Consider the following 24946-nt stretch of genomic DNA (forward strand, 5'->3'; position numbering starts at 1 on the left):
AGCAGTCCCTGCTGGGCTCCCAGAACAACATGAACCCGCAGCTGAGATGAAGGATACTGACAGAGGTGATAGTTTCATCCACAAAGAACGTGGAAAGAAAACAAGCCAAACAGGAAAAGGATTAAGTGGCTCATCTGTACAATTGAAGTGAGCTGACTTGCAATTCCTTCCTTAATTATGAAAAACTTTACCCCAGTGTGAAGAACCTGTTGTACCTCAAACAAAGAACAATCATACAGGAAAGGAGGAAGAGGAAAGGAAGGAAGGGAAGGGAAAGAGGGGAAGGAAGGTGTTACGAACAAGGTGGGAAGAGTGCACTGTCTCTTGTAGTCCCACTTTTCCACAGGTCACAACACATATTTAAACATATATTTAAATGTTTACCCAGTTACCTATGCGGTCAATCATATACTCTACTCTTTATCCAAGAATAAAATACACCAATCAAGTTTCTTTAATAAACCAAAAAATTAACAGTTTATTATAAAACAAGATGTATCCAGTAACGAAACAGATTGAAATATGAAAGTTCCCTTTTAAAATACCCCACATACAAACTCAAACACACTGAAAGAAATATAGAAATTCTCCCTGCAGAACTCTATTACAAAAAAAAAATACTGTAGCCAAATACTTGCTAATTCTTGAAGAAAAAAGAGAAAAGATGGAAGGATGACAGTTGTCCCTTTTGGTCTGGCGTCCGGGTATATGGTGACGTGTCACGGGGATCTTTTCAGAAGCAGTTCATTCTGGAGATATCGAGAAATAGTTTTGGTTGGCTTTCCAGGAGAAATGCGGCATCAGGAGCTTCTGCTATCACACTCTGGTTTCGCAGAGTTTTTTCAAAGACAAGAGGTAAGGGGAGCTGATACACTTGACCTGTCAGGGTCTCTTACAGGGATGCAGGAAAGATGAGCTGGGGTTTCTTTCTTGGAAGGTTGATCTTCAACTGCTTTTCAAACACTGTCCACACCCTAACTGAACCAAACAATATCTCAGAAGGGAAACCAAACAGCATGTCAGAACCTCCTGACCACTATAAATCTTAATATGTCACTTCTCTGCAAACATCTTCCCTACGTCACCAAGGTTTCTGTTGCTTATTTAGGCATGTGATATCTAGTAAAGGTTGTTTTCAAACACAACATCTCAATGTCCTTTCAGTGACCTGTCAACAACAAAACAAAGACAAGCATCTATGAAATCTTTAGCCTTCCAAAATCGAATCCATTTCCAGCATTTAAATATGAGTCCTCAAAAAATTTAACAAAAAAATGGAAGCACTTTCATAACAAAGGGAGAGAAAGATCTGAGAAGGCGAAGGAGTGAAGGGAAGGCAAGGAACGAAGAAGGGGAAGGCCTGATTTGGGATGGTAAAGATTTTAACAGCCAGAAAGGCAGCAGGTTGGAGCAGGGAGGTAGAATTTTATAATTTTAACCCCTCCCTCACACTGTTCCCACAGGACAGGAAGGGGAGAGTTAAAATCAGGCCAGTGGTGTTTGATTAACGAATTCAGATTGAATGGAAAGTTTCAGAGATGAAGTGACATTCATCTCTTTCAGCGAGGTCTATCCCAAGCTGTCTAACTGTGCCCCACAGGTCAAGAAACAAGTACTGAAACAGAATTACTGGATGTTAGAGTTAGAGAGATACAGCACTGAAACAGGCCCTTTGGCCCACCGAGTCTGTACTGGCTAACAACCACCCATTTATACTAATCCTACATTAATCCATATTCCCTACCACATCCCCACCATTCTCCTACCTACACTAGGGGCAATTTACAATGGCCAATTTACCGATCAACCTGCAAGTTTTTGGCTGTGGGAGGAAATTGGAGCACCCGGCAGAAACCCACGCGGTCGCAGGGAGAACTTGCAAACTCCGCACAGGCAGTACCCAGAACTGAACGCAGGTCGCTGGAGCTGTGAGGCTGCGGTGCTAACCACTGCGCCACTGTGCTGCCCATGTCTGACATGGCAGCTGCCCAACCCTATACATTAGAGAAATAAGAAGAAAAGCAGACATTTGGAAATGTATGGGTAGAAGTCAGCCTTGGTATTGTGGATAGTAGAGGTGAGAGATTTTCCATGGATGATAATGACAGCATTGGTAATGACACCATCACTGAGAGTCAATGCCACCCTATCATCTATTGTTTACATGCCGTTCAGCATTGAGTGTGACATTAGGAAAACTGTACTGCATGGAAACAACTAATGTTCTAATGGCTAATCGAATGGTTCAAGCAGTCACCAGTCACCAAAAGTTTAGAAATCTGAAGGTGATTTATAATATAGATATTAGATGTAAATGACATCCTGCCTTAATGGGGTGGGCACTGTACTATATGGTCACCAAGCATTACTAATATGGTTAATCAAGCACTATGCTTGACCTCAAAGGCAACTGACAGTAACTGGAAAGACATGATTCTCACCTTCATTGACAAGGAGAAACTGAAAAGGACAAGGACAGATAATGCTGCAGAGTCACAGTGTGTATTGTTGGGCACTTCAGTGTAGTGAGAAGGGTGGGAGGTGGGACTGGAGGAATTTTAACAGGGAATTTCAGGAAAGATGAGCATGGATTTGGGAGGCAATGACAATTTCATGGGCCTTAGAGAGGAAAGGGAAGTCGGATGGATGTGTCAAGGGTGAGAATTTTGAGAAGGGGTTTTAAAGAGTAATCAAAGTACCTGATAAAAGGAAGTCATTGATAATATCAGCTACCCTGGGGCCAGGAAGGAGAATTGAATTGCAATAAGTTGACTGATGATGGAATTGAGGGAGCAGAAGATGGGTTTAATGGACAAGGTAACTTGGAAAGGACAATGGGTAAGAATGTGCAATAAGACAGGTGGCCTGGGTTACAATGGATGGAGACTGCCCCAAGTTTGGACCTCGAACAAGAATAAGAGGAGGAAGTGTCAAATGTTGTATCGATGGTCTTGATGTTGAAGATGTTGGAAATCCATGAGCTTGTGGTGTTAGGTGTTGAGTTTGGAGTGGAGGCAGGTGGGGGAGAGGGATTTAAGACGATAGATGGTTGTGAAGGAAAGAAGCCCTGTGTTACCCTTGCCTCCAAAATGGAGAAATAAAGGGGAACTTGACTGAGGAGGACAAAGTATGGTAGTGTTTGATGTGGTAAAGCTAGATCTGGTGACTAATGACGAGGCCATTTATGCTCTAGGAATGCGCGAGTAAATAACGTACATTAATATAGCAGCTTTAATGTACAAAATAGCCCAAGGAAGAAATCCACAGAGGAAGAAAGGAAAGGACAAAATGATAAATTAATTAACCCATCATCGCTGACTTCCTGACCAGAGGATAGTCTTTCCCTATTCAACCTATCAAAGCTCCTTCATAACTTTAAACACCAATATTACATTTTCTCTTAACCTTCTCTGCTCCAGTGGAGCTTTTCTTTGGCGGTGAAGCAGATTCAATAATAACTTTCAAAAGGGAATTGGATAAATGCTTGAAAAGAAAAGGTTTGCAGGGCTTTGGGGAAAGAGCAGGGGACTGAGACTAATTGAAAGTCTGTTTCAAAGAGCCAGCACTGACATGATGGGCCCAATGGCCTCCTTCCGTGCTGTAAATCTTTCTATGTTTCTATATGTTATTCGTAGATGACTCTTGATGGCATTGTCAATGACTCCCATTACTTTGCTGCTAATCATAAGGAGACTGGGCAGTAATTTGACTGGGTTAGATTTGCCCCCTCTTTTGTGCATAGGATATAACTGGACAATTTCCATGTCATTGGGTAGATGGCAGTGCTGTAACTGTGGTGGAACAGTTTGGTTAGGGGGCTGACTGGTTCTCATACATATATCATCAACATTATAGCCAAAATGTTGTCGTGGCCCATAGACTGCGCTGTGCCCTGTACACTTAGACACCTTTGAATGCCATGTGAAGAGAATTGGATTGTCCTGCCACTGGTATCCATGAAGATGGGAGGTTGGAATGAGACCATTCAATGCTTTTTGGTGAACAGGCATTCTGATTAACTGTGGCACCAAGCTTCTCGACAACAATGGCGGCATCAACACCTTGCATTTATATAGCACCTTTAATGTGTGAAAAATTCTTCAGCTGTTTCACAGAGGTAAGACAAACACCAAACCAAGGAAGGAGATATTAGGAGGGGTCAATGAAAGCTTGGTCAAGGAGATACGTTTTAAGATAGGTACAAAGACTAGACAGACACACCCAGTGCAGTACTGAGAGAGCGCAACACTGCCAGAGGTGCTGTCTTTCGGATTAGACCTTAAAACGAGGCCCCGTCTGCCGTCTCAGGTGGATATGGAAGATAGTCACTATTTGGAAGAAGCGCAGGGGAGTTCTCCCCAGTGTCCTGGCCAATATTTATCCCTCAACCAACATCACTAAAAACAGATTATCTGGTCATTGTTGCATTGCTGTTTATGGGAGCTTGCTGTGTGCAAATTGGCTGCTACTTTACCTACATTACAGCAGTGACTACACTTCAAAAGTACTTCACTGACTGTGAAGTGTTTGGTGTGTCCTGAGGTTGTGAAAGCTGATGTAGAAATGCTAATTTTACTTTCCTTCTTAAGAAGGCGAGGTGGAGAGAGGTGGGTTAAGGAAGGGAATTACGGAGTGTGAGTCCTTGGTGGCTAAAGACGTGGCTGTTAAGGGTGGGACAAAGGGAGGCAGGGATGCACAGGAGGCCAGAGGAATGGCGAATTTATGGAGGTGGGGGTGATGATAGCAATGGAAAGGTTGCAGAGATAAGGATGGGCAAGGCCACGCAAGGTTTTAAACACAGAGGGCCAAGAGAGGCCAGTGAGCAGAATAATCCAGACAGCATGAGTTCAAATCTCAGCATGGCAGTTCGAGAATTGAAATTCAGTTTCAAAAATAATCTGGAAATAAAAAACTGGCATCAGTAAAAGTGACCATGAAGCGATCGGATTAATGTAAAAACTGAGCAGGATCACTAATGCCCCTTAGGAAAGGGTACCTGCTGTCCTTACCCAGTCTGGGTCTATATGAGATTCCCGCCATGCAACAACACCATTGACTCTTAACTGCCCTCTGACATGGACACTCAGCCTGGCCTCATTCCGTGCTGCATCATTCTATCATTCTATGATAAGCAATTTAAGGAAAAAGACAACTGCAGTTCAGGTTCCTGTTTAACTCAATACATTTGTTGTTTATGGACTTGCGAAGGAAACAATTCAAACGTCTACCGTTCCTTTTTAAATCTGAGTGATCACTATCCAGTGACCTCTGTTGAAAATGTAGATATGCAGGGTTGAGTGATAACTGAATTAATCTAAGTCATGGTTGTACTGGATAAATTAATGGACACAGGGGGCCAGATTTCCAAGCCCGCTGAGTGTGTGAATGGAGGCAAGCACAATTTGAAGATTTCATTCTTGGAGGTGGGCACTAGGACCTGCTGCCTCCGGAATGTGATGCCATTTTTAAAGGGACACCGGCAGCGAGGGAACGGGTCAGGTGCACACCTCCCATTAACAGCCTGTTGAGCTCATTAACAGGCTTGTCAGTATCAGTTCACAAGTTTTGAAGGACGGGAATGGGGAAGATGCCATGGGGGGAATATGACAGGATAGTGAAGACATAAACAGTGTGGGGGGTCCAAGAGGGCTATGGGGAGGGGCTGACTGAAACAAAGTAGAGGCAACAAATAAAGATCAGCTGCATCAAATGCAACCTCTTGGACAGCAGGAGGCCAGAGGAGCACAGCGGGGGTAGAAGGCACTACCCAGGATATCGGGTGCACAGCCCAAGTGTCAGCTACCTGCAAGTGACAGAGCGCCAGTGACGTAGGAGCCTGCGCCTACCCAGGCAGATGATCTAGGTCCTGGCTTCTCTGATCCACAACGATCTAAAGCCTCGCGGCCCCCGTGGCAGTCTCCTACCTGCAGATTTCAAGGTCTCCATCTAAACTTCTGTACAACTGGGTCGTTCCAGGGATCAGCTGTGGACTTAGACGGCATCTCGCAGTTGGCATCTCATTAGGCCATCAGGCAGGTCACGGATGCTATTTTCAGGAGGGCAGGGGACTACATCCACTCTGACACAGAGGGGCCTGCGCAGGCACAGAAGGCATTGGGTTCAGCCTCCATTGCAAGATTCCCCCAGGTGCAGGGCATCATCACGTGCCCGCGTGGCCAAAAATAAATATACAATAATTCTGACATTTCCATGTCTTGACTCATTGAGTCACACCCAGCGATGAGCCAGTGAGATCCATCAACAGGAAAGGTTTCCACTCCTTCAACGTCCAACTGGTTTGCAACCAAAGCAAGAGCTTACTCTGTGTATCCCCTCGCTTTCCCGGCATCTGCCATGACTACTTCACCCTCTGGTAGTCCAAGCTGCCTTGGTCCTTCACTCCATCCCCCAAGGTGCACGACTGGCTCCAAGGGGACAAGGGAAATGCCTTGAAGAAATGACCACTGACCTCTCTACAGGAGCCCCAGACAGAGGCACAGAGATGTAAGAAGCAATGCCACCTTGCCCAGCAGGACAGTCATTGAGCAGGCCGTCAGATTTCAGTGCCTGGATGGCACCCTCCAATACCCTCCTGTAAGGGTCTCTGTCATTGTGGTGGTCTACTGTGCTCTCCATAACATGGCCCCCCCAGAGAGGTGTGGACCTTGAGGATAGTGAGGCCCCGGAAGGAGACAGCTCATTGGCGGAGGGTCCCACAACCGTCAGACTCAGAGACAACAGTGCTACCCACTGAGCCACAGCTGACATGGCAAATGCAATGATGAAGCTGTCGAATTGTAGAAAAAAATCCACCTGAGTCAGTAATGTTCAACAGGAAGAGGCAGGTCTTACCCAGTGTAGCCTGTATGTGACTCCAGTCCCAAACCAATACGGTTGACCCTTAAATGCTCTCAGTTGTATCAAACTGTTATCAGTGGTTTAAGAAGTAGGCCCACTACCATCTTCTCAGGGCATTAAATGTCTGACTTGCCAGCGATGCTACATTCCAATGAATGACATTTTAAAAACAGCCGTAAACTGATACATCTGTCAGTGAGCAAGGTAAACACTTCATCTACCTGCAATAGATTTAAAGGCGTGGGAACATGATTATTATGAAAGAATACCTTGCTGGTGGCACAGTTGTATGGTTCTCTGAGTGAACGTGCGGACTTCCTTATACTTCTGTAGGAAGCTTTCAATAAACTGGCTGGCTTGGCCTGCGGAGACTCCGAGACACTCAGATAAACGTTCCCTACCTGCGAGGACAACAAGAATATTATTAGCAAATAAAATTAGCCTATACGATGCTAATCTCCGCACAATTGATTCGGATTGAAATCAGTCATTGTCATATCAACTAACTCCTTTAAATAGCTTGGGGAAATACATGTTTAATAACACCACCTATACGGAGCCTTTAATGTAGAAACATATTGCTGTTTTTATGTATGAGTTATGCACTTGCATTGTTCACTGTCCAAATGTACCAGAATCTCCCAATACACATGTTTTCTTAAAATTAATAAGGAAGGATGTACTTGCCATCGAGGGAGTGGAATGAAGTGTTGTTAGACTGATTGCTGGGATGAGGGGTTTGCTCTATGAGGAGAGATTGAATAGACTAGGACTAGTCCTTGGAGCCTAGAAGAATGAGGGTGATCTCGTTGAAACATAAAATTCTTAAGAGGCTTGTCAGGTTAGATGCTGGGCAGATGTTTCCCCTGGCTGGAGAGTCTGGAATTAGGGGGTCACTGTCTCAGAATAAAGAGTCGGCCTTTAAGGAGTGAGATGAGGAGAAATCTCTTCCCAGTTGTGACTCTTTGGAATTCTCGACCCCAGATGCTCAGTCACAGTGTATATTCAAGACAGAGATCGATAGGTTTTTGGATACTAAGGGAATCCACAGATATGGGGATTTGGCAGGAAGGTGTAACTAAGGAGGAACATCTTCTACAATCTTATTGAATGCAGAGTAGGCTCGAAGGGCCAAATGGTCTATTCCTACTCCTATTTCTCATGTTCTTAAGGCACCGTACAGAAGTGCAATCAAACTAAAGTGGACACCAAGCCAAAGAAGGAGCTATGATGTGAGTTTTAATGAGGGTCTTAAAGAACAAAAGGGAGAGAACTCCTGTACCTCCTGACCTGCGAGGAAACCTGAAAGATAAATAGTGAAAACTTACAGTGGGCCTTTTCTGGCTCAGGATCAGTTCCCAATAGGATTTTGCCTGACGGAGAGCAGGCAGGACATCTCCCCGCACAAACACCAATCCTCCCACATGCCTCAGCTCAAAATTACAGATCAAATTTTGATGGCATCTTCGGACCCAATATTTGAAACAAGTGACTCCGCTTCCTTGCCACAAGTGTCCTGTTTGCCTGTTGAAACAACCAGGTTAATATGGGGACACAGCAGGAACGAAGCTGACCCCGGTTATTCCCGACCTGGCTTCTACTGGGCAGAAGAAGTCTGGTTAGGTGAAATTTAGTCCTCGTGTGGGATAGTGTGAAACAGGTGACAGTGAATCGGCAGCTGGTTTTAGTTATTGTTTTATTTTTATTAAAATAGGGTGAGATATAAAACACATGCTAATTGACTATCATCCTTGTTACACTATTACACCAAGTCACAATTAGCAGTATCATTTCTGATGAGAGAGTGTGAAAAGACAGACTTGCATTTCTATAGTGTTTTTCACAACCCACCAGATGACTCAAAGCGCTTAAACAGCCAATGAAATACTTTTAAAGTGCAGTCACTGTTTTAATGTAGGAAACGCCGCAGCAGATTTACGCACAGCAAGCTCCCACAAACAGCAATGTGCTAATGGCCAGTTAATGCTTTTTGTGATGTTAACTGAGAGATGAATAATGGCCAGGACACTGGGGAGAATTCCCCTGCTCTTCTTCAAAATAGCAGCCATGGGATTCTTTTACAACCACCTGAGAGGGCAGACGGGGCCTCGGTTTCAATCCAAAAGATAACATCCACCTGGAAACATCTACCTGCCTTCTGGAAAAGTTGAATTTGACTCGGATTGTTAGGCAAGAGTATTAGGAATTACATCTTGCACCTGGCTGTATTATATCTGATTCTGGAGCGCTTGACACTGGCACCTCTTGGAGGTTCCTGCCATTCCCCACTCCACCCTCACCAAGACCAACAGATTTCCTGAGAGCTTAGTGGCAACTCTGCAGGCGGGTGCCCCCAACCTGAAGAAGGCTCTTTACACCTGGCCCTGACCCCTCTAACTCATCGATGCTTCGCAGCCAGTCCATTTATTTACCCGTCAGCTATAAGAATATTGACTTTGGGAACTGAGAGGATCGGGGAAGCAGACAGCAGAGAAAGGCCAGCAGACCGGGATAAACAATTTTCGAATCACAGTTGGGTGTGAGTCAGTGAGTCAGTTTATTTATTTATTGGAGCAGCAGCGAGTCCATTTATTTATTTGTTCGGCAGTGTTAAAATATTAATTTTCGGCATTTAAAATATGAATTTTTTACATCACGATGATTTGAGGTGAGGTGGTGGCACAGTGGGCGGGGGAGGGGTGGTTTGGAGCTGTGAAAATTGAAAAGAAAGCTTACCTGCATAAAAGCAGAAAACGTGATGGTAGACAGTCTGAGGGTGGGAGACTCATGGCCTCTTTAACAGTGGCCAGAGCTTGTGATTACACATTGAAAGTTGACATTACATAGAGTTTACAGCACTGAAACAGGCCATTCGGCCCACCAGGTCTGTGCTGGTGTTAATGCTCCATATGAGCCTCCTCCCATCCCTTTTCAACTCTATCTACACATCCTTCTCTTCCTTTCTCCCTCGTGTGTTTCTCTAGCTTTTTGTTTCTCGGAGAGGAATCCTCCAGAGTATTTTCCATTATTGGCCCTGAGTACTTACTCTGATATTTTCCCCCACCCTGGAGATTATATGGATGTGTGTGGGTTGGGGAAAAGTGTCCAGTCAGAATGCTCCAGCCATCATGGGTGTGCAGCAGGCCTGATGGACCAACTGGTCTTTTCCAGTCATTCAAATTCATATTTTTATAAATGCATAATCAACAACTTAAGTTATCTTGACAGATGATGATCTAGCAAAATTGAATGGGAAATTCTAGCATAACACTATAGAATGGGAGATACTGATACAAAAGAACAGCCAGAAATTATGACAAAAGGAAGTAAGGCTTGTGCACAGGAATTGGGTGCATTCTGTGCGGGTTTAATTATAGATTTTGGTATATTTGGGGAATAATGCATTTATGACTGTTATTAAATGACTGCAAATATGCTTCTTAATGGTACAATGACAGTATGATGCTGGAATGTATTCAAAGCTGATTCAGTGCCATAATGTGCACTGGCTGGTGTCTTGTTGGGGTGCAGGGATATTCTCTCCTCCTTTCCCCTTCAGTGAAGTCCAGTGGGTGCGTATTCATCTTGATGATCCATGTTCCCTCCCAAAATTGGGACAGTTACACATTGGCCATTCTACAGCTTCAAAATAATGTTCCATAGTCAGAATCTTAAGAAGAAGTCGAATGTTCAATTCACCCAATCCTGGAATTCTAAAACAATATCTACGTTCTGAATTAGTGTTCCATTAAAGAGTGGACTGAGCCTCCAATTCCTTTGGCGGGAGATGGTCTGGGAAAATCTGCAATAACATTATGTAACCATTATTGGTAAATCCCATGCTCACTGGCTAATTTGTCTCATTCAAGTCTTCTACTTCACATGATGTTATTAGCCATTGGGTTAAAGCTGGCTCAGCTTTTATTTCTGATGTGTTAGCTCCTTGTATGAATTACTCCAAATGCCAAACCATTTGGGTCTGAATTTTCTTTTGTTACCATTATTAAGTATCCAGCCCTATTCATCCATCAACCCTGTGCTCACTGACCTACACTGACTCCCAGTCTGGCAATGGCTCAATTCTAAAATTCACATCCATGTTTTCAACTCGCTCCGTGGTTTCGCTCTTTCCCTATCTCTGTAATCTCCTCCAGCACTACAACCCTCCAGGATCTCTGTCCTCCTCCAATTCTGGCCTCATGCGAATCCCTGATTTTCTTCATTCCACCATTGGTGACCATGCCTTCAGCTGCCTAGGACGTTAGCTCTGGAATTCCTTCCCTAAACCTTACTGCCTCTTTACATCTCTCTCCTGCTTTAAGGTATTCCTGAAAACCTAACCCTTTGACCAAGCTTTTTGTTACCTGTCCAAATATCTCCTTACATAGCTCAGTGTCAAATTTTCACTGATAATGCTCCTGTGAAGTGCCTTGGAATGTTTTATTACATTAAAGGAGCTAGATAAATGCGAGTTATTGCTGTAATTATGAAATTATTTGCCTGGTCCATTAAATGAAGAAAGGTTTACTGGTCTCCCTGTTTGCGATTTCAGTTTGTTGATCTGCATTGTATTCATCATTGACAAACTCTCGTGTCAAGCATGATTCTACCCTGCGGATGGCTAGGTGGAAGTCAGATGTCAGTGCGGGCCGTGGGTTTGCGAATGGCGTGTGAGCCCGATCTTAGCATTGCAAGCTTGCCCACAGTGAGGACATCCGTTGTCGGCCGGCAGAGGCGGTGGTGGGTTGTTGGTTTGAGCAGCTGCCTTCTTTTGTTTCATTTGTTCATGGGATATGGGCACCACTGGCAAGGCCAGCATTTATTGCCCATCCCTAATTGCCCTTAACTGAGTGGCAATTTGCTGGGCCATTTCAGAGGACATTTGAGTCAACCACATTCCTGTGGGTCTGGAGTCACATGTAAGCCAGAACAGGTAGAACAGGACGTCAGATTTCCTTCCTTAAAGGACATTAGTGAACCAGATGGGTTTTTACAACAATTGACAATGGTTGCATGGTCACCATTAGACTAGCTTTTTAAAATCCAGATTTTTTTTATTAATTGGATTCAAATTTCACCATCTGCTGTGGTAGGATTTAAACCCATGTCCCCACAGCCTTAGCCTAGGCCTCTGGATTACCAGTATCTCTCGCCATTCTCTCTCAGTGGCTGCTCTTGTTGATTGGAAGGTCTTGACACCACTTTTAATGATGACTCGCTATTTTGGTCGTGATTGGCCATCTTCTTCCCATGTGTTGAGATGTGTTGTCATGGAGGCTTTGAGATTGTCTTTGAAATGTTTCCTTTGGCCTCCGTGTGAACGGTCTCCCCGGCGTAGCTCTGGGTAGAGCACCTGTTTGGGAAATCTTGAATCGAGAATTCTGACAACATGTCCCGTCCATCTCAGATGATGTGAGATTATCATGGCCTCTATACTTGGCATGCCTGTGTCTGTGTCTGCATTGTGTTAACCTACTGGGCTGGTCAACCACGAAATCTGGCACTGAATCTGGCTGAATCCCCAAGCTCCTTTTTAATCCACTAACAGTGATGTCCTTTTCTCTTTTGACCTAGTTCTGCTGGAGTTTTCAGGAATTATTTTTTGTGACATCTTTCTTGATTGAGTTTTTCAGTTGTATGGAATTTTTTTCTTCTCACCAATCTTCACCCCTCTTCTCCTCTCCTCGAAGTTTTGAATCCTCACTGGGATTCAGTCCCACGGATTGCACTCCATTCCTTTCCCAAGTTGCTATGATGTATGCAAGAACATTGCCAGGCGTTGCCTACGGTGGGGCATGAAGAACATCCTACTCAAGGTAGACTTTTTTGCTCCGTCAACAGCCCCAAGCATGGACTTTCCTGGCCAATTTTTTTCCTCCAGAAACAAGGAACATTGAGGCGATTATAAAGCCCTGCTGTGTGTCACTTTAGTTACCCTCTTATAAAATACATTCCTGGGTTGTGGACCTCACTAGCAAATCCAACATTTCTTGCCCCGGGTCTGATACATTAGAATGGCTTGCTAGGCAACTGATGTAGGACTGAACTGACATACAGGGGAGACTGCGTAAGGACTGCAGATTTACTTCCACCTAATTTCCAGGTCAGAAAATTGTCTAGTGCTGATTCTAAGCCACAGCTACTTCAAAAATGATGAGGAACTTTCTGGCCAGTGTCTTTAGAAAGCATTTTGTGGAGCTTGGGGGAGGAAAATATAAATAAATGTAAACATTTCCGAGCCTCTCAACATACAAAAAATATTCTGCTCTTCTATTTTTCTTCCCAAAGTGGATAACTTTACATTTCTCTACATTATATTCCATCTGCCATGTTCTTGCCCACTCACCCAACCTGTCTAAACCCATTTGCAGCCTCTTTGCGTTCTCATCACAGCTTATTTTCCCACCTAACTTTGTATCATCAGCAAACTTAGATACATTCCTCTCAATTTAGAGATACAGCACTGAAACAGGCCCTTCAGCCCACCGAGTCTATGCCAAGCATCAACCACCCATTTATACTAATCCTACATTAATCCCATATTCCTATCACATCCCCACCTTTCCCCTACCTATACTAGGGGCAATTTATATAATGGCCAATTTACCTATCAACCTACAAGTCTTTGGCTGTGGGAGGAAACCAGAGCACGCGGCGAAAACCCATGCGGTCACAGGCAGAACTTGCAAACTCCGCACAGGCAGTATCCAGAATCGAACCCGGATCGCTGGAGCTGTGAGGCTGCAGTGCTAATCACTGTGCCACTGTTCCGCCCTCATTCTCTCATCCAAGTCATTAATATAGATTGTGAATAACTGAGACACAAGTACTGGTATCCTGCTAGTTACAACCCACAAATCTGAAAATGACCTACTCTCTGTTTTCTGTCCATTAACCAATCTTCAGTCCATGCTCATATATTACCTCCAATCACATGACACATAATTTTGCGTAATAACCTCATGTGTGGCACCTTATCGAATGCAATTTGAAAATCCAAATACACTACATCCACTGGTTCCCCTTATCTATCTCACTAGTTGGACCCTCAAAACATTCTAACGCAGATTTGTCAAACACAATTTCTCTTTCATAAATTCATATTGACTCTTCTAAATCATATTATGATTTTCTAAGTGCTCAGTTATCATGTGCCTAAAGATAGATTCTAACATGTTCACTACTACTGATGTCAGGTTAACTGGCCTAGAGTTCCAGGTTTTCTCCTTTCTTAAATAATGGGGTTATGTTTGCTATCTTTCAATCCATGGGGACCATTCTAGAATCTGGGGAATTCTGGAAGATTAAAACCAATGCATCCATTATCTCTGCAGCTACCTCTTTTAAAATCTTATGATGCAGATTGTCAGGTCCAAAGGATTTGTCAGCTTTTAATCCCATTAATTTCTTTCACACTACAACCTTGGTTTGTCATTACTTCCAAAATGTTATTTGCATCTTCTACCATGAAGACAGATACAAAGTATTTGTTTAACATCTCTGATATTTCCTTATTGCCCAGTATAATTTCTCCTGTCTCTGCCTCTAAGGGAACCCATGTTTACTTTCGCTAATCTCTTCCATTTTAAATATCTATAGAAACTTTTATAATCTGTTTTTATGTCTGTAGCTAGTTTCCTCGCATATCCTGTTTTCTCTTATATAATATCCGCTCAGTCCGCAAGCAGGACCCTGAGCTTCCGGTTGCTTGCCATTTCACCACTCCCCCCTGCTCTCATGCTCACATCTCTGTCCTAGGATTGCTGCAGTGTTCCAGTGAACATCAACGCAAGCTCGAGGAACAGCATCTCATCTACCGATTAGGCACACTATAGCCTGCCGGACTGAACATTGAGTTCAATAATTTCAGAGCATGACAGCCCCTCATTTTACTTTCATTTTTAGTTATTTTTTCTTTTTTACATTTTTTACAATTTTTTTTGCATTTATTTCATTTCATCTTAGTTTGTTCAGTTTGCTTACCCGTTGTTTTTTTTCAGGTTTGCACTTGTTGCTGTTCAATATTCAGTCCGCTAACACCTAATCTGTACTAATGCTTTGTCTTTCAACACACCATTAACATATTGTTTGCCTTTGCTCCATGACGTTTTGGTGAGCTTTGTGGCCTGGTCCAATCTAGACCTTCTCCTTTGTTATCTCTTGCCCCACCCCCACCTCACTTGCTTATAACCTGTGACTTTTCTAATATTTGTCAATTCCGAAGAAGGGTCACTGACCTGAAACGTTAACTCTGCTTCGCTTTTCACAGATGCTGCCAGACCTGCTGAGTGGTTCCAGCATTTCTTGTTTTTATTCCTGTTTTCTCTTTATCAGTTTCTTGTCCTTATGCTGAATTCTTAATATAAATTTCCATTTGTTATCTTTTTTATTCATTCATGGTATGTGGGCATCACTGGCAAGGCCAGCATTTATTGCCCATCCCTAATTGCTCTTGAGAAGGTGGTGGTGAGCTGCCTTCTTGAACCGTTGCAGTCCATGTGGTGTAGGTACATCAACAGTGCTGTTAGGAAGGGAGTTCCAAGTCTTTGACCCAGTAATAGTGAAGAAATGGTGATATCGTTCCAAGTCAGGATGGTGTGTGGCTTGGAGGAGAACTTGCAGGTGCTGGTGTTCCCATGCGCCTACTGTCCTTGTTCTTCTGGGTGGTAGAGGTTGCGGGTTTGGAAGACGCTGCCACTGTGCATTGGTGCTGAAGGGAGTCAACGTTTAAGGTGGTGGACGGGATGCCAATCCAGCAGGCTGCTTTGTCCTGGATGGTGTCGAGCTTCTTGAGTGCTGTTGGAGCTGCACCCATCCAGGCAAATGGAGAGTATTCCATCACACTCCTGACTTGTGCCTTGTAGATGGTGGATAGGCTTTGGCGAGTAAATATGTATTTGTGCAGTAACAGAATTAATGGCTCAGATTTGGCTGAAGTACTAAGGGTATATGAACAATGTTTTTCTGATATTAATGTGCAAATCGGCCAGCAAGGTGGCAAGGAAGAGATAGCCCATGAGTTGCGAATCATTACAAGTTACTGGACAATTTGCACTGCTCCGCTGTTAGCTTCAACCTCACACTCAACCATCCCGTGAGTTTTCTGAAAGTTGCTGAATTGGTAGATTAATCGTTCATTATACACACCACAAAATGTTAAGTCTAGTAAGTAACGGCATATGGACTCTTGTAACAAGGTGATAATTTTTAATGATTGCTAATTAACCTCTGGCCCAGAAACTGAAAAATTATAAGCGCCGACTCTCATTCCTTCAGGTAGTGAATTGTTGTTGGAGATTTTAAAAACTCACATTTTAATTAAAAAATGCTTTTCTTCCTTTTCCTTTCTGTCTCTTTTCTCTCTCTCTCGTAACTCATAACTCTCTCATTGGTCTCTCACAATCATTCCTTTCCTCTCTTTATTTTCCTTTCTGTACATGATTTGATTCTAATTCACCCGTCTTCTCTGTCATTCCTCTGTTTCTTTCTCAATCCTCATTGTTAAGGTGATACACGGCTCATCGAGTTATTCACCAAGGTCCCAGATGCTCCATTGCCCTCACTGTGCTGTTATCAGCTCACACTTCCACCAACTTTGTGGGCAATACATTTCAAAACCTAAACATGCACAAACAAGTCTAAGTAACAGGACTGTGCGAGATGCCCCACTCCAGCAAAATCTGGGCTTATAAAATTGTTTTAAATTATTCTCAAAATCTTTTCAGGCTCCTGGGTTCTTCTGATCGATTAGTAAGTGAATATAATGTACAAGGTATTTATCAAACTGCAATAGTTTAACGTAGCAGAGCACAAGTGTCCTTTGTCTCTTCAAACTGACTGTAGAAAGTTCAATGGTATCACTTTCACCAGATTAATTCCAATCTGACTGGCGGTGAACAGGGCCCGAAATGTCCTCCTGCAGGCTCGGTGCTCACCCACTTCAAGCCATTATTGCACCAACATTATTGATTTTTCTTTCATTCTGAGTATTTTCATTTCCTCTGGTAGCTCACTCCTCCTGAAGAAGCATCGCGTCTGTCAGAGGTAGAGGAGGGAACGGACCAGACAAAGGCGGAACCAAGGGAAGTGGCAGCACAAAGTGCTTCAAGATAACATCAGAGCAATGTCAAACCAGTCATCCATCCACTGCTCGCCAAGGGAGCATCAACCTGATCTGTGAGGAGACGCCGCGGGAGGGAGCGCGGGAGGCGGAGGGGAATGGAGATTGCAAAAGCTTTCTCCTGGAGGATGTGATCAGGGATGCAGTCACCTACAGTGAGCATGGGCCAAATTCACAACAGGCTCTAGTCAATGTGGTTGTGTAAACTTCCTTTGTACACTATTTTAACAGGCATTAACCCATCTACAACAAGTCGAAATGGTGTACATAGACGGGAAATACTTGCATTTATGTAGTGCCCTTAATGTAGTAAAACTTCCCATGGTGCTCCACAGGAGCATTATCACATATGAAGATATTAAGGCAGGTGAGTCAAAGTTGGTCAAAGAGATAGGTTTTAAGCAATGTCTTAAAGGAGGAGAGAGAGGTAGAGAAGTGCAGAGGGTTAGGGAGGGAATTCCAGTGTTCAGGACATGCTAACTAATGAGCTATCGAAGGAGGTAAAATCCATTAATTGGTTGGCGTACCAGGACACGATGCTCATGTTTAGCTTCGTGCAGTGCAGGGACACTGCTCTGTACTCATGATTTCACCAGGAACTGAGTTGCAGAGGAAGTGCAGAGTGAGGAGAAGGAGCTTCTCCAGAGAACAGGGGAAAGAAAGTGAGAGACAGAGAGAGACTGTCCTGCCCCTGAGCCTGACTCAGGAATACATGGACAGTGCATCTGATCATTATCACATTGCTGCTTGCGGGAGCTTGCTGTACGCAGATTGCATTTCCTACTTTACAACCATGGCTACACTTCAAAAAAACACTTCATTGGCTGTAAAGCACTTTGGGATATCCTGAGGTTGTGAAAAGTGCTATCTAAATGGAAGTTCATTCTTTTTTTTTTAAAGAATTCCTGCCCAGCCTTCTACACTGGGTAATGTTTTATGATGAGGGGGCTGGGGGTGGGGGAAGAGGTGGGGGGTTGAGGGGAAAAGAAGAAGAAATATTAGTCTGACTCTCCTTTGTTCCAGTTTTGATGTCCCCCTTATTGTCGATCCATTCCTCCCTGACTGTCCAGAGGGTAATGAATCATGCTGCGGATATGGGTCCACAAACCATGAATGGCCCTTGAATGGCTGCTGAAGTGACCACTCATCGGGAACCCCTTTCCATTGAGAGCTACCAACCACCATGCTAATGATAATCACTGGCCACCTCGCTACTCTCAGCCTGTAAAAAAAATACAGAACTTTCTGGCACCTTCTCCCTGCTTCCATCACGATTTCCATTTGAGATAAGCACAACCCTTTTGATCAGAACTTCAAAGTGACCTTTCATTTAATTTAAACTAATCTAATATTGATTAAAATCTATTTCTGAACTTTGTGCAGACAAAATAATTTGTGGCTCTTTCAAGCCAATGAAGAAAAGTGAATAAATAATTTATAAAGTACACGCGTAATACAGCCACCATAATCAATTTATAAGGATATTTATATATAGCTTTCTGCTGCAAGTATCCTCCAACTTGCATATTAGAACTATTTCATTATTAATATTTTTAAAAAACTGCTCTAAGGGTTTTCCTTCCTGTATTTACACTGTTACTAGTTCACCTGTCAGTCTTGGATTGTTTATGTGTTCATGAAGCTTTTTTCTGTTCCTTATTCGCCGACATTCCTCAGAAGAACTGAAAATAGGACTTCTTCACAAAGTCGTGTTTCGGATGTTGTTACTTGGAACATGCAGAGGGAGGCTCCCCCCCTCCCCCGCCCCTTCAGTGTTTGTGAATTATACGCTTGACCTCACCCATCTTTATGTACACGCTGTTGTAAAGGTTGCTGTATGCGCTCTGCCCTTTGCAAGTGATTGTGTTGCCCTTCCCCACTTCCTGCTCATGCATTTTCCATAACTAGTCAATTTGCCAAGCACTTTTTGCAAGATTGTATATTCACTACTTCACCTCTTTGAGTTGAACTTACCCTGATAGGCAATGCAGCCTGCTTCAGCACTTAATGGTTCCTGCTCTTAATTAGCTCGCAGTACATTAAACATTCAGAGGCATTCTGTCTAAAACTTTGCTTTGAGACTCTGACAACCACTACCTGTCACCACCCCTCCCCCAATCCGGATGATCTCCCCTTGTTGACTCCCAGTCAAACACCCACCATTGTGCTGGGTCTCAGGCTATGGGAGGAGCACTGTCAATCACAGTGCCGGTGGTCTCCAAGCTGCTGAGTGATAGCCCCGCATAAAGAGGCCTGCCATTCCTGTGTCTCTGACCTCTGCTCTTGAGAGGCACTGAATGTTGCTTCCTGAGGCACAACTCAGCCTTCTTTATGCCATAGTGTGTGTTGTGCATAATCACAGTGTAAATACTGTAACTATGTCAGCCATGGCTGACACATGTCTGCCCTCTTAGGTCTTGTCTTGTCTTTGGCCTCCTTGTCTCGAGAGACAATGGGTAAGTGCCTGGAGGTGGTCAGTGGTTTGTGCAGCAGCGCCTGGAGTGGCTATAAAGGCCAATTCTAGAGTGACAGACTCTTCCACAGGTGCTGCAGATAAAATTGTTTGTTGGGGCTGTTACACAGTTGGCTCTCTCCTTGCACTTCTGTCTTTTCCTGCCAACTGCTAAGTCTCTTCGACTCGCCATGCTTTAGCCCCGCCTTTATTGCTGCCTGCCAGCTCTGGTGATTGCTGGCAACTGACTCTCACAACTTGTGATCAATGTCACAGGACTTCATGTCGCATTTGCAGACGTCTTTAAAGCGGAGCCATGGACGGCCAGTGGGTCTGGTACCAGTGACAAGCTCGCTGTACAATGTGTCTTTGGGGATCCTGCCATCTTCCATGCGGCTCACATGGCCAAGCCATCTCAGGCGCCGCTGACTCAGTAGGGTGTATATGCTGGGGATGTTGGCGACCTCGAGGACTTCTGTGTTGGAGATACGGTCCTGCCACCTGATGCCAAGGATTCTCCGGAGGCAACGAAGATGGAATGAATTGAGACGTCACTCTTGGCTGATGTACGTTGTCTAGGCCTCGCTGCCATAGAGCAAGGTACTGAGCCCTCTTAGGTGGTTGTAAAAGATCCCATGGCCACTATTTTGAAGAGCAGCAGAATTATCCTGAGTGTCCTGGCCAATATTTGTCCAAACAACATCACAAAAGCAGATTATTTTATCATTGTCACATTGCTGTTTGTGGGAGCTTGCTGTGCACAAATTGGCTGCCATGTTTCCTACATTACAAAAGTGACTGCACTTTCAAAGCACTTCATCGGCTGTAAAACACTTTGGGACGTCCTGTGGTGGTGAAAGATGCTATATAAATGCAAATCTTTCTTTTGTAGTTTGTAGGCCAACAATGAGCTGATGTTACCTGATTTATTCTTGAGAAACATGTGCCACTAGCAAAGCCAGTATTTATTCCCCATCCCTAGTTGATATAGCTGAGTGGCTCGCTAGGCCACTTCAGAGAGCAGTTAGGAGTCAATCATATTGCTGTGGGACTGAAGACCTGTATAGGTCCAGACTGGGTAAGGTTCACACACTTCCTTTAGTGAAACAGTAAGGTTTTTCTGACAATCCATAAGCTTCATCATCATTTTTACTCATACCAGCTTGCTTTTTATTTCAGATTTATTTTGTTTTGAATTTAAGTTCTCACACTGCCATGGTGGGTTTCTGCATTACTAATGCACTAGATCGTCATAGCCCTTATTGCAAGATGTACCTGGATGCCAACCAGCACCTCCCTGGAGCAGAAGTCCAGCTGAAATTGGAAACTTAGCGGAATGAAGCAATCGGACTGACATCCCAGCACAGGCCAGTGCTGAACCGACCCCACACCCCACACCACGGTGCGTGCAGCTTACAAGCATGACAGGTGATCTCATTGAAATAAAATTCTTCGGGGGCTTGACACAGTGGACGCTGAGAGGCTGTTTCACTTGGTTGAAGTGTCAAGAACACAGGGTCACAGTCTCAGGATAAGGGATTGGCCAATTGGGGCTGAGATGTGGAGAAATTTCCTCACTCAGAGGGTTGTGAATCTTTGGATTTCTCTACTCTAGAGGGTTAGGGTTGCTTAGTCGATAAGTATATTCAAGGCTGGGATAGATAGATTTTTGATCTCTCAGGGAATCAAGGGAAATGGGGAACAGGCGAGAAAGTGGAGCTGAGATCATCTATGATCGTATTAAATGGCATAGCAGACTCGAGGGGTCGTATAGTCTACTGCTGCTCTTATTTCTTATGTTCATATGTTTTACTGCTCCCAACCACAGCCTTCAAAACAATTGCAACATAGAGTGTAATTCGTGAAATTATTCAGTAGCTGTACACCAGCAGGGTGTCAGAATTCCTCCCAGGAGCAAAGCAAGCTACAAAACTAAGATTAAAGGAAGCTAGAACCAGTGATCAGCCTCCCTGAGCTCTAACTGTGCAGACTTAACATCTGTGCAGTGTTATGTGCAGTAAATTTCCACCACAGAAATCATTACCCAGTCTCAAAAAAAGTTTTTAAAAAGAATTCAACACAAATCTCCAAGTGTATGGATGATGTAGTGTAGATTTCCTTTGGAGGGAACTTCTTCAACTGAGGGAAGGGGGTTTGCGTTCAGCTCTCCAGCCTCTGGCAGTGTTTCTCGAGGGGGTGTCCAGGCATGGCTGGGGTCTAGTTGCCTCATGGTCCCTTCCATCCTCCCTTCAAGGCAATCCCTGGTTCCACCCCATGCTGGTGTTATAAAATCATTTCAGGGATATGTACGAGCAACAACAACTTGCATTTATAAACAACAACTTGATTTATATAGCGCCTTCTAACATAATAAAACGTTCCAAGGCACTTCACAGGAGAATATTAGAAAACAAAAATTAGGCACCGAACCAATCTCAGAACCCAGCACTGCATGGTGCAGAGCAACATAGTACCACACACACACTGCACCAATGTGCCCTTGATCCTCATTGGCAGTGGAGTCTTTACACATCACTGCCCCACCCGCTCCGCTTAACCCTGGAACTCTAGGGGTAATCATACAAATTTGTGCTCCCCACTAAGAACTTTGCAAAATGCCAAGAGAGCATATTGGGATATGCCAAGTTATCAGGTGGGCCTGACCTGCTGGGGGTGGGAGCGAGATTATCAGAAGATTGTAGGCAGGCTGACGAAACCTCCCGTTCATTAGCGAAGCTCTGCCACTGCATTGAGGTCGTGAAACATTTTGCCAGCTCGAAATTCGAGAATGGAGATCAACGTGTGATACATGACTGTGCAGGTGGAAGTCCCAAGGCTAATTCTGGGTTAATTCTGAGGGCAGGTTACAGACAAAAATCAGAGTTATGGGACTAAGCATAACTGCTTTTTCATAGGTACGAGGCACAGGTAAGAGGGGCTGGATGGTTGTAAGTTTCTACAATTCTAGGTTGCATGGACGAGACTTGTATTCCCTCGAGTAGAGACAATTAAGGGGTGATCTAATTGAAGTCTTTCAGATGATTAAAGGAGTTGATAGTGTAGCTAAAGAGACACATTTTCGTCTGGTGGGGGAGTCCAGAACAAGGAGGCATAACTTTAAAATTAGAGCTAGGCCATTCAAGGGTAATGTCAGGAAGCACTTCTTCACACAAAAGGTAGTGGAAATCAGGAACTCTCTTCCCCAAAACAGCTGGCCGTCAATTAGAAATGTCAAAATTGAGATCGATTGATTTTTATTAGGCAAGGGTATTAAGTGTTACAGAGCCAAGACAGGTGAATGGAGTTAAGATACAAATCAGCCCTGATCTAATTGAATGGTGGAACAGGCTTGAGGGGCTGAATGGCCTCCTCCTGTTCTTATGTTCCTGTATAACCTGAGTGTTGGCCCAAATTCCAAATTGATACACCTGATTCAAAGTTCTTCACTAGGACAGCGAACCTGTAAATCTACTCCTCTCCATAAAATCCTCAACCTTACCATATCCCTCCTCAAACTGAAAAGCCTCCTCACAACCTGCCTCTTTTGACTGTGCCTTTGATGAGCTGCTCCAACTTCCTCACAAGCTCCTGCTCAGCTCCAGAACCCTGCTTCATAAAGCACCTTTTCACTAAATGCTACATCAGAGAAAGGTGAGTCAGCTCTCATTATGAAAGACCTTCTTCCATTAACAGTTTGCAATTTCAGCAACTCAACAAGGTTTCTTCGACAGCAACTCCTAAACCTGCTCCAAGGGCTTGGGACCACCATCACCTCCAAATTCCCCTCCAAGTCACACTACATCCCGACATGGAAATATATTGGCCGTTCCTTCGAAGGTCAAAATCCTGAAACTGCCTACCTAGCTGCCCTGTGGCAGCACCTTCACTTCACAGACGACAGCAGTTCAAGAACAAAGAACAAAGAACAGTACAGCACAGTAACAGGCCATTCGGCCCTCCAAGCCTGCGCCGATCTTGATCCCTGCCTAAACTAAAACCTTCTGCACTTCCGGGGTCTGTATCCCTCTATTCCCATCCTATTCATGTATTTGTCAGGATGCCTCTTAAATGTCTCTATGGTACCTGCTTCCACCACCTCCCCCGGCAACAAGTTCCAGGCACTCACCACCCTCTGTGTAAAGAACTTGCCTCGCACATCCATCCCCTCTAAACTTTGCCCCTCGCACCTTAAACCTATGTCCCCTAGTAACTGACTCTTCCACCCTGGGAAAAAGCTTCTGACTATCCACTCTGTCCATGCCGCTCATAACTTTGTAAACCTCTATCATGTCGCCCCTCCACCTCCGTCGTTCCAGTGAAAACAATCCGAGTTTTTCCAACCTCTCCTCATAGCTAATGCCCTCCAGACCAGGCAACATCCTGGTAAACCTCTTCTGTACCCTCTCCAAAGCCTCCACGTCCTTCTGGTAGTGTGACGACCAGAATTGCACGCAATATTCTAAGTGTGGCCTAACTAAAGTTCTGTACAGCTGCAGCATGACTTGCCAATTCTTATACTCTATGCCCTGACCGATGAAGGCAAGCATGCCATATGCCTTCTTGACTACCTTATCCACCTGCGTTGCCACTTTCAGTGACCTGTGGACCTGTACGCCCAGATCTCTCTGCCTGTCAATACTCCTAAGGGTTCTGCCATTTACTGTATACTTCCCACCTGCATTAGACCTTCCAAAATGCATTACCTCACATTTGTCCAAATTAAACTCCATCTGCCATTTGACTCTGCCCAAGTCTCCAACCGATCTATATCCTGCTGTATCCTCTGACAATCCTCATCACTGTCCGCAACTCCACCAACCTTTGTGTCGTCCTCAAACTTACTAATCAGACCAGCTACATTTTCCTCCAAGTCATTTATATATACTACAAACAGCAAAGGTCCCAGCACTGATCCCTGTGGAACACCACTAGTCACATCCCTCCATTCAGAAAAGCACCCTTCCACTGCTACCCTCTGTCTTCTATGACCGAGCCAGTTCTGTATCCATCTTGCCAGCTCACCTCTGATCCCATGTGACTTCACCTTTTGTATCAGTCTGTCATGAGGGACCTTGTCAAAGGCTTTACTGAAGTCCATATAGACAACATCCACAGTTCACCACCACCTTCTCAAGGGCAATGAGGGATGGGCAATAAATGTTGGCCTAGCCAGCGATGCCCACATCCCACGAACAAATAAAAAAAACAATAAATGCTGGCTTTACCAATGATGTCCACATGGTGAGAATAAATTTTAACAATTGTATGATTAATATGAGAACATTCTGACATTCTATAGAAAAAATGTAATCCTTATTTATTATTCTCTTCTGTTCTTTGGGAACCTTACCTGCTCCATAAACCACTGCATAGACAATTCTTTTGGCTTGCTCTCGATCTGCATTCTTCACCTGATTTACAGAAATTCCTTTCCTGCCAACAGCACAACAAAGAGTTTAACATTACAGACAAAGGAGAAGAGAAGCTGAAACAATTCCAATATACTACAATTTATA

At 44.1% G+C, this 24946-nt stretch overlaps 1 protein-coding gene across 11 annotated transcripts in view; it reads right to left on the bottom strand.

Annotated features, from left to right (window-relative positions):
* The window catches only part of poln (polymerase (DNA directed) nu), a 549154-nt gene that overhangs the window by 50720 nt on the left and 473488 nt on the right, over nucleotides 1-24946 (bottom strand). For 9 of the 11 annotated variants that reach the window (XM_068029211.1, XM_068029206.1, XM_068029207.1 and 6 more), the window contains 2 exons: nucleotides 24781-24863; nucleotides 7128-7259 (listed from right to left, as the gene is read on the bottom strand). In XM_068029211.1, coding sequence (XP_067885312.1) covers nucleotides 7128-7259; nucleotides 24781-24863 — 215 coding nt within the window. Of the gene's footprint in view, nucleotides 1-545; nucleotides 1169-7127; nucleotides 7260-24780; nucleotides 24864-24946 lie in introns of those variants that run through there. The other 2 variants (XM_068029214.1, XM_068029215.1) reach the window with 2 other exon arrangements.

This window comes from Heterodontus francisci, chromosome 4 (assembly GCF_036365525.1).
Source record: "Heterodontus francisci isolate sHetFra1 chromosome 4, sHetFra1.hap1, whole genome shotgun sequence".
NCBI lineage: Eukaryota > Metazoa > Chordata > Chondrichthyes > Heterodontiformes > Heterodontidae > Heterodontus > Heterodontus francisci.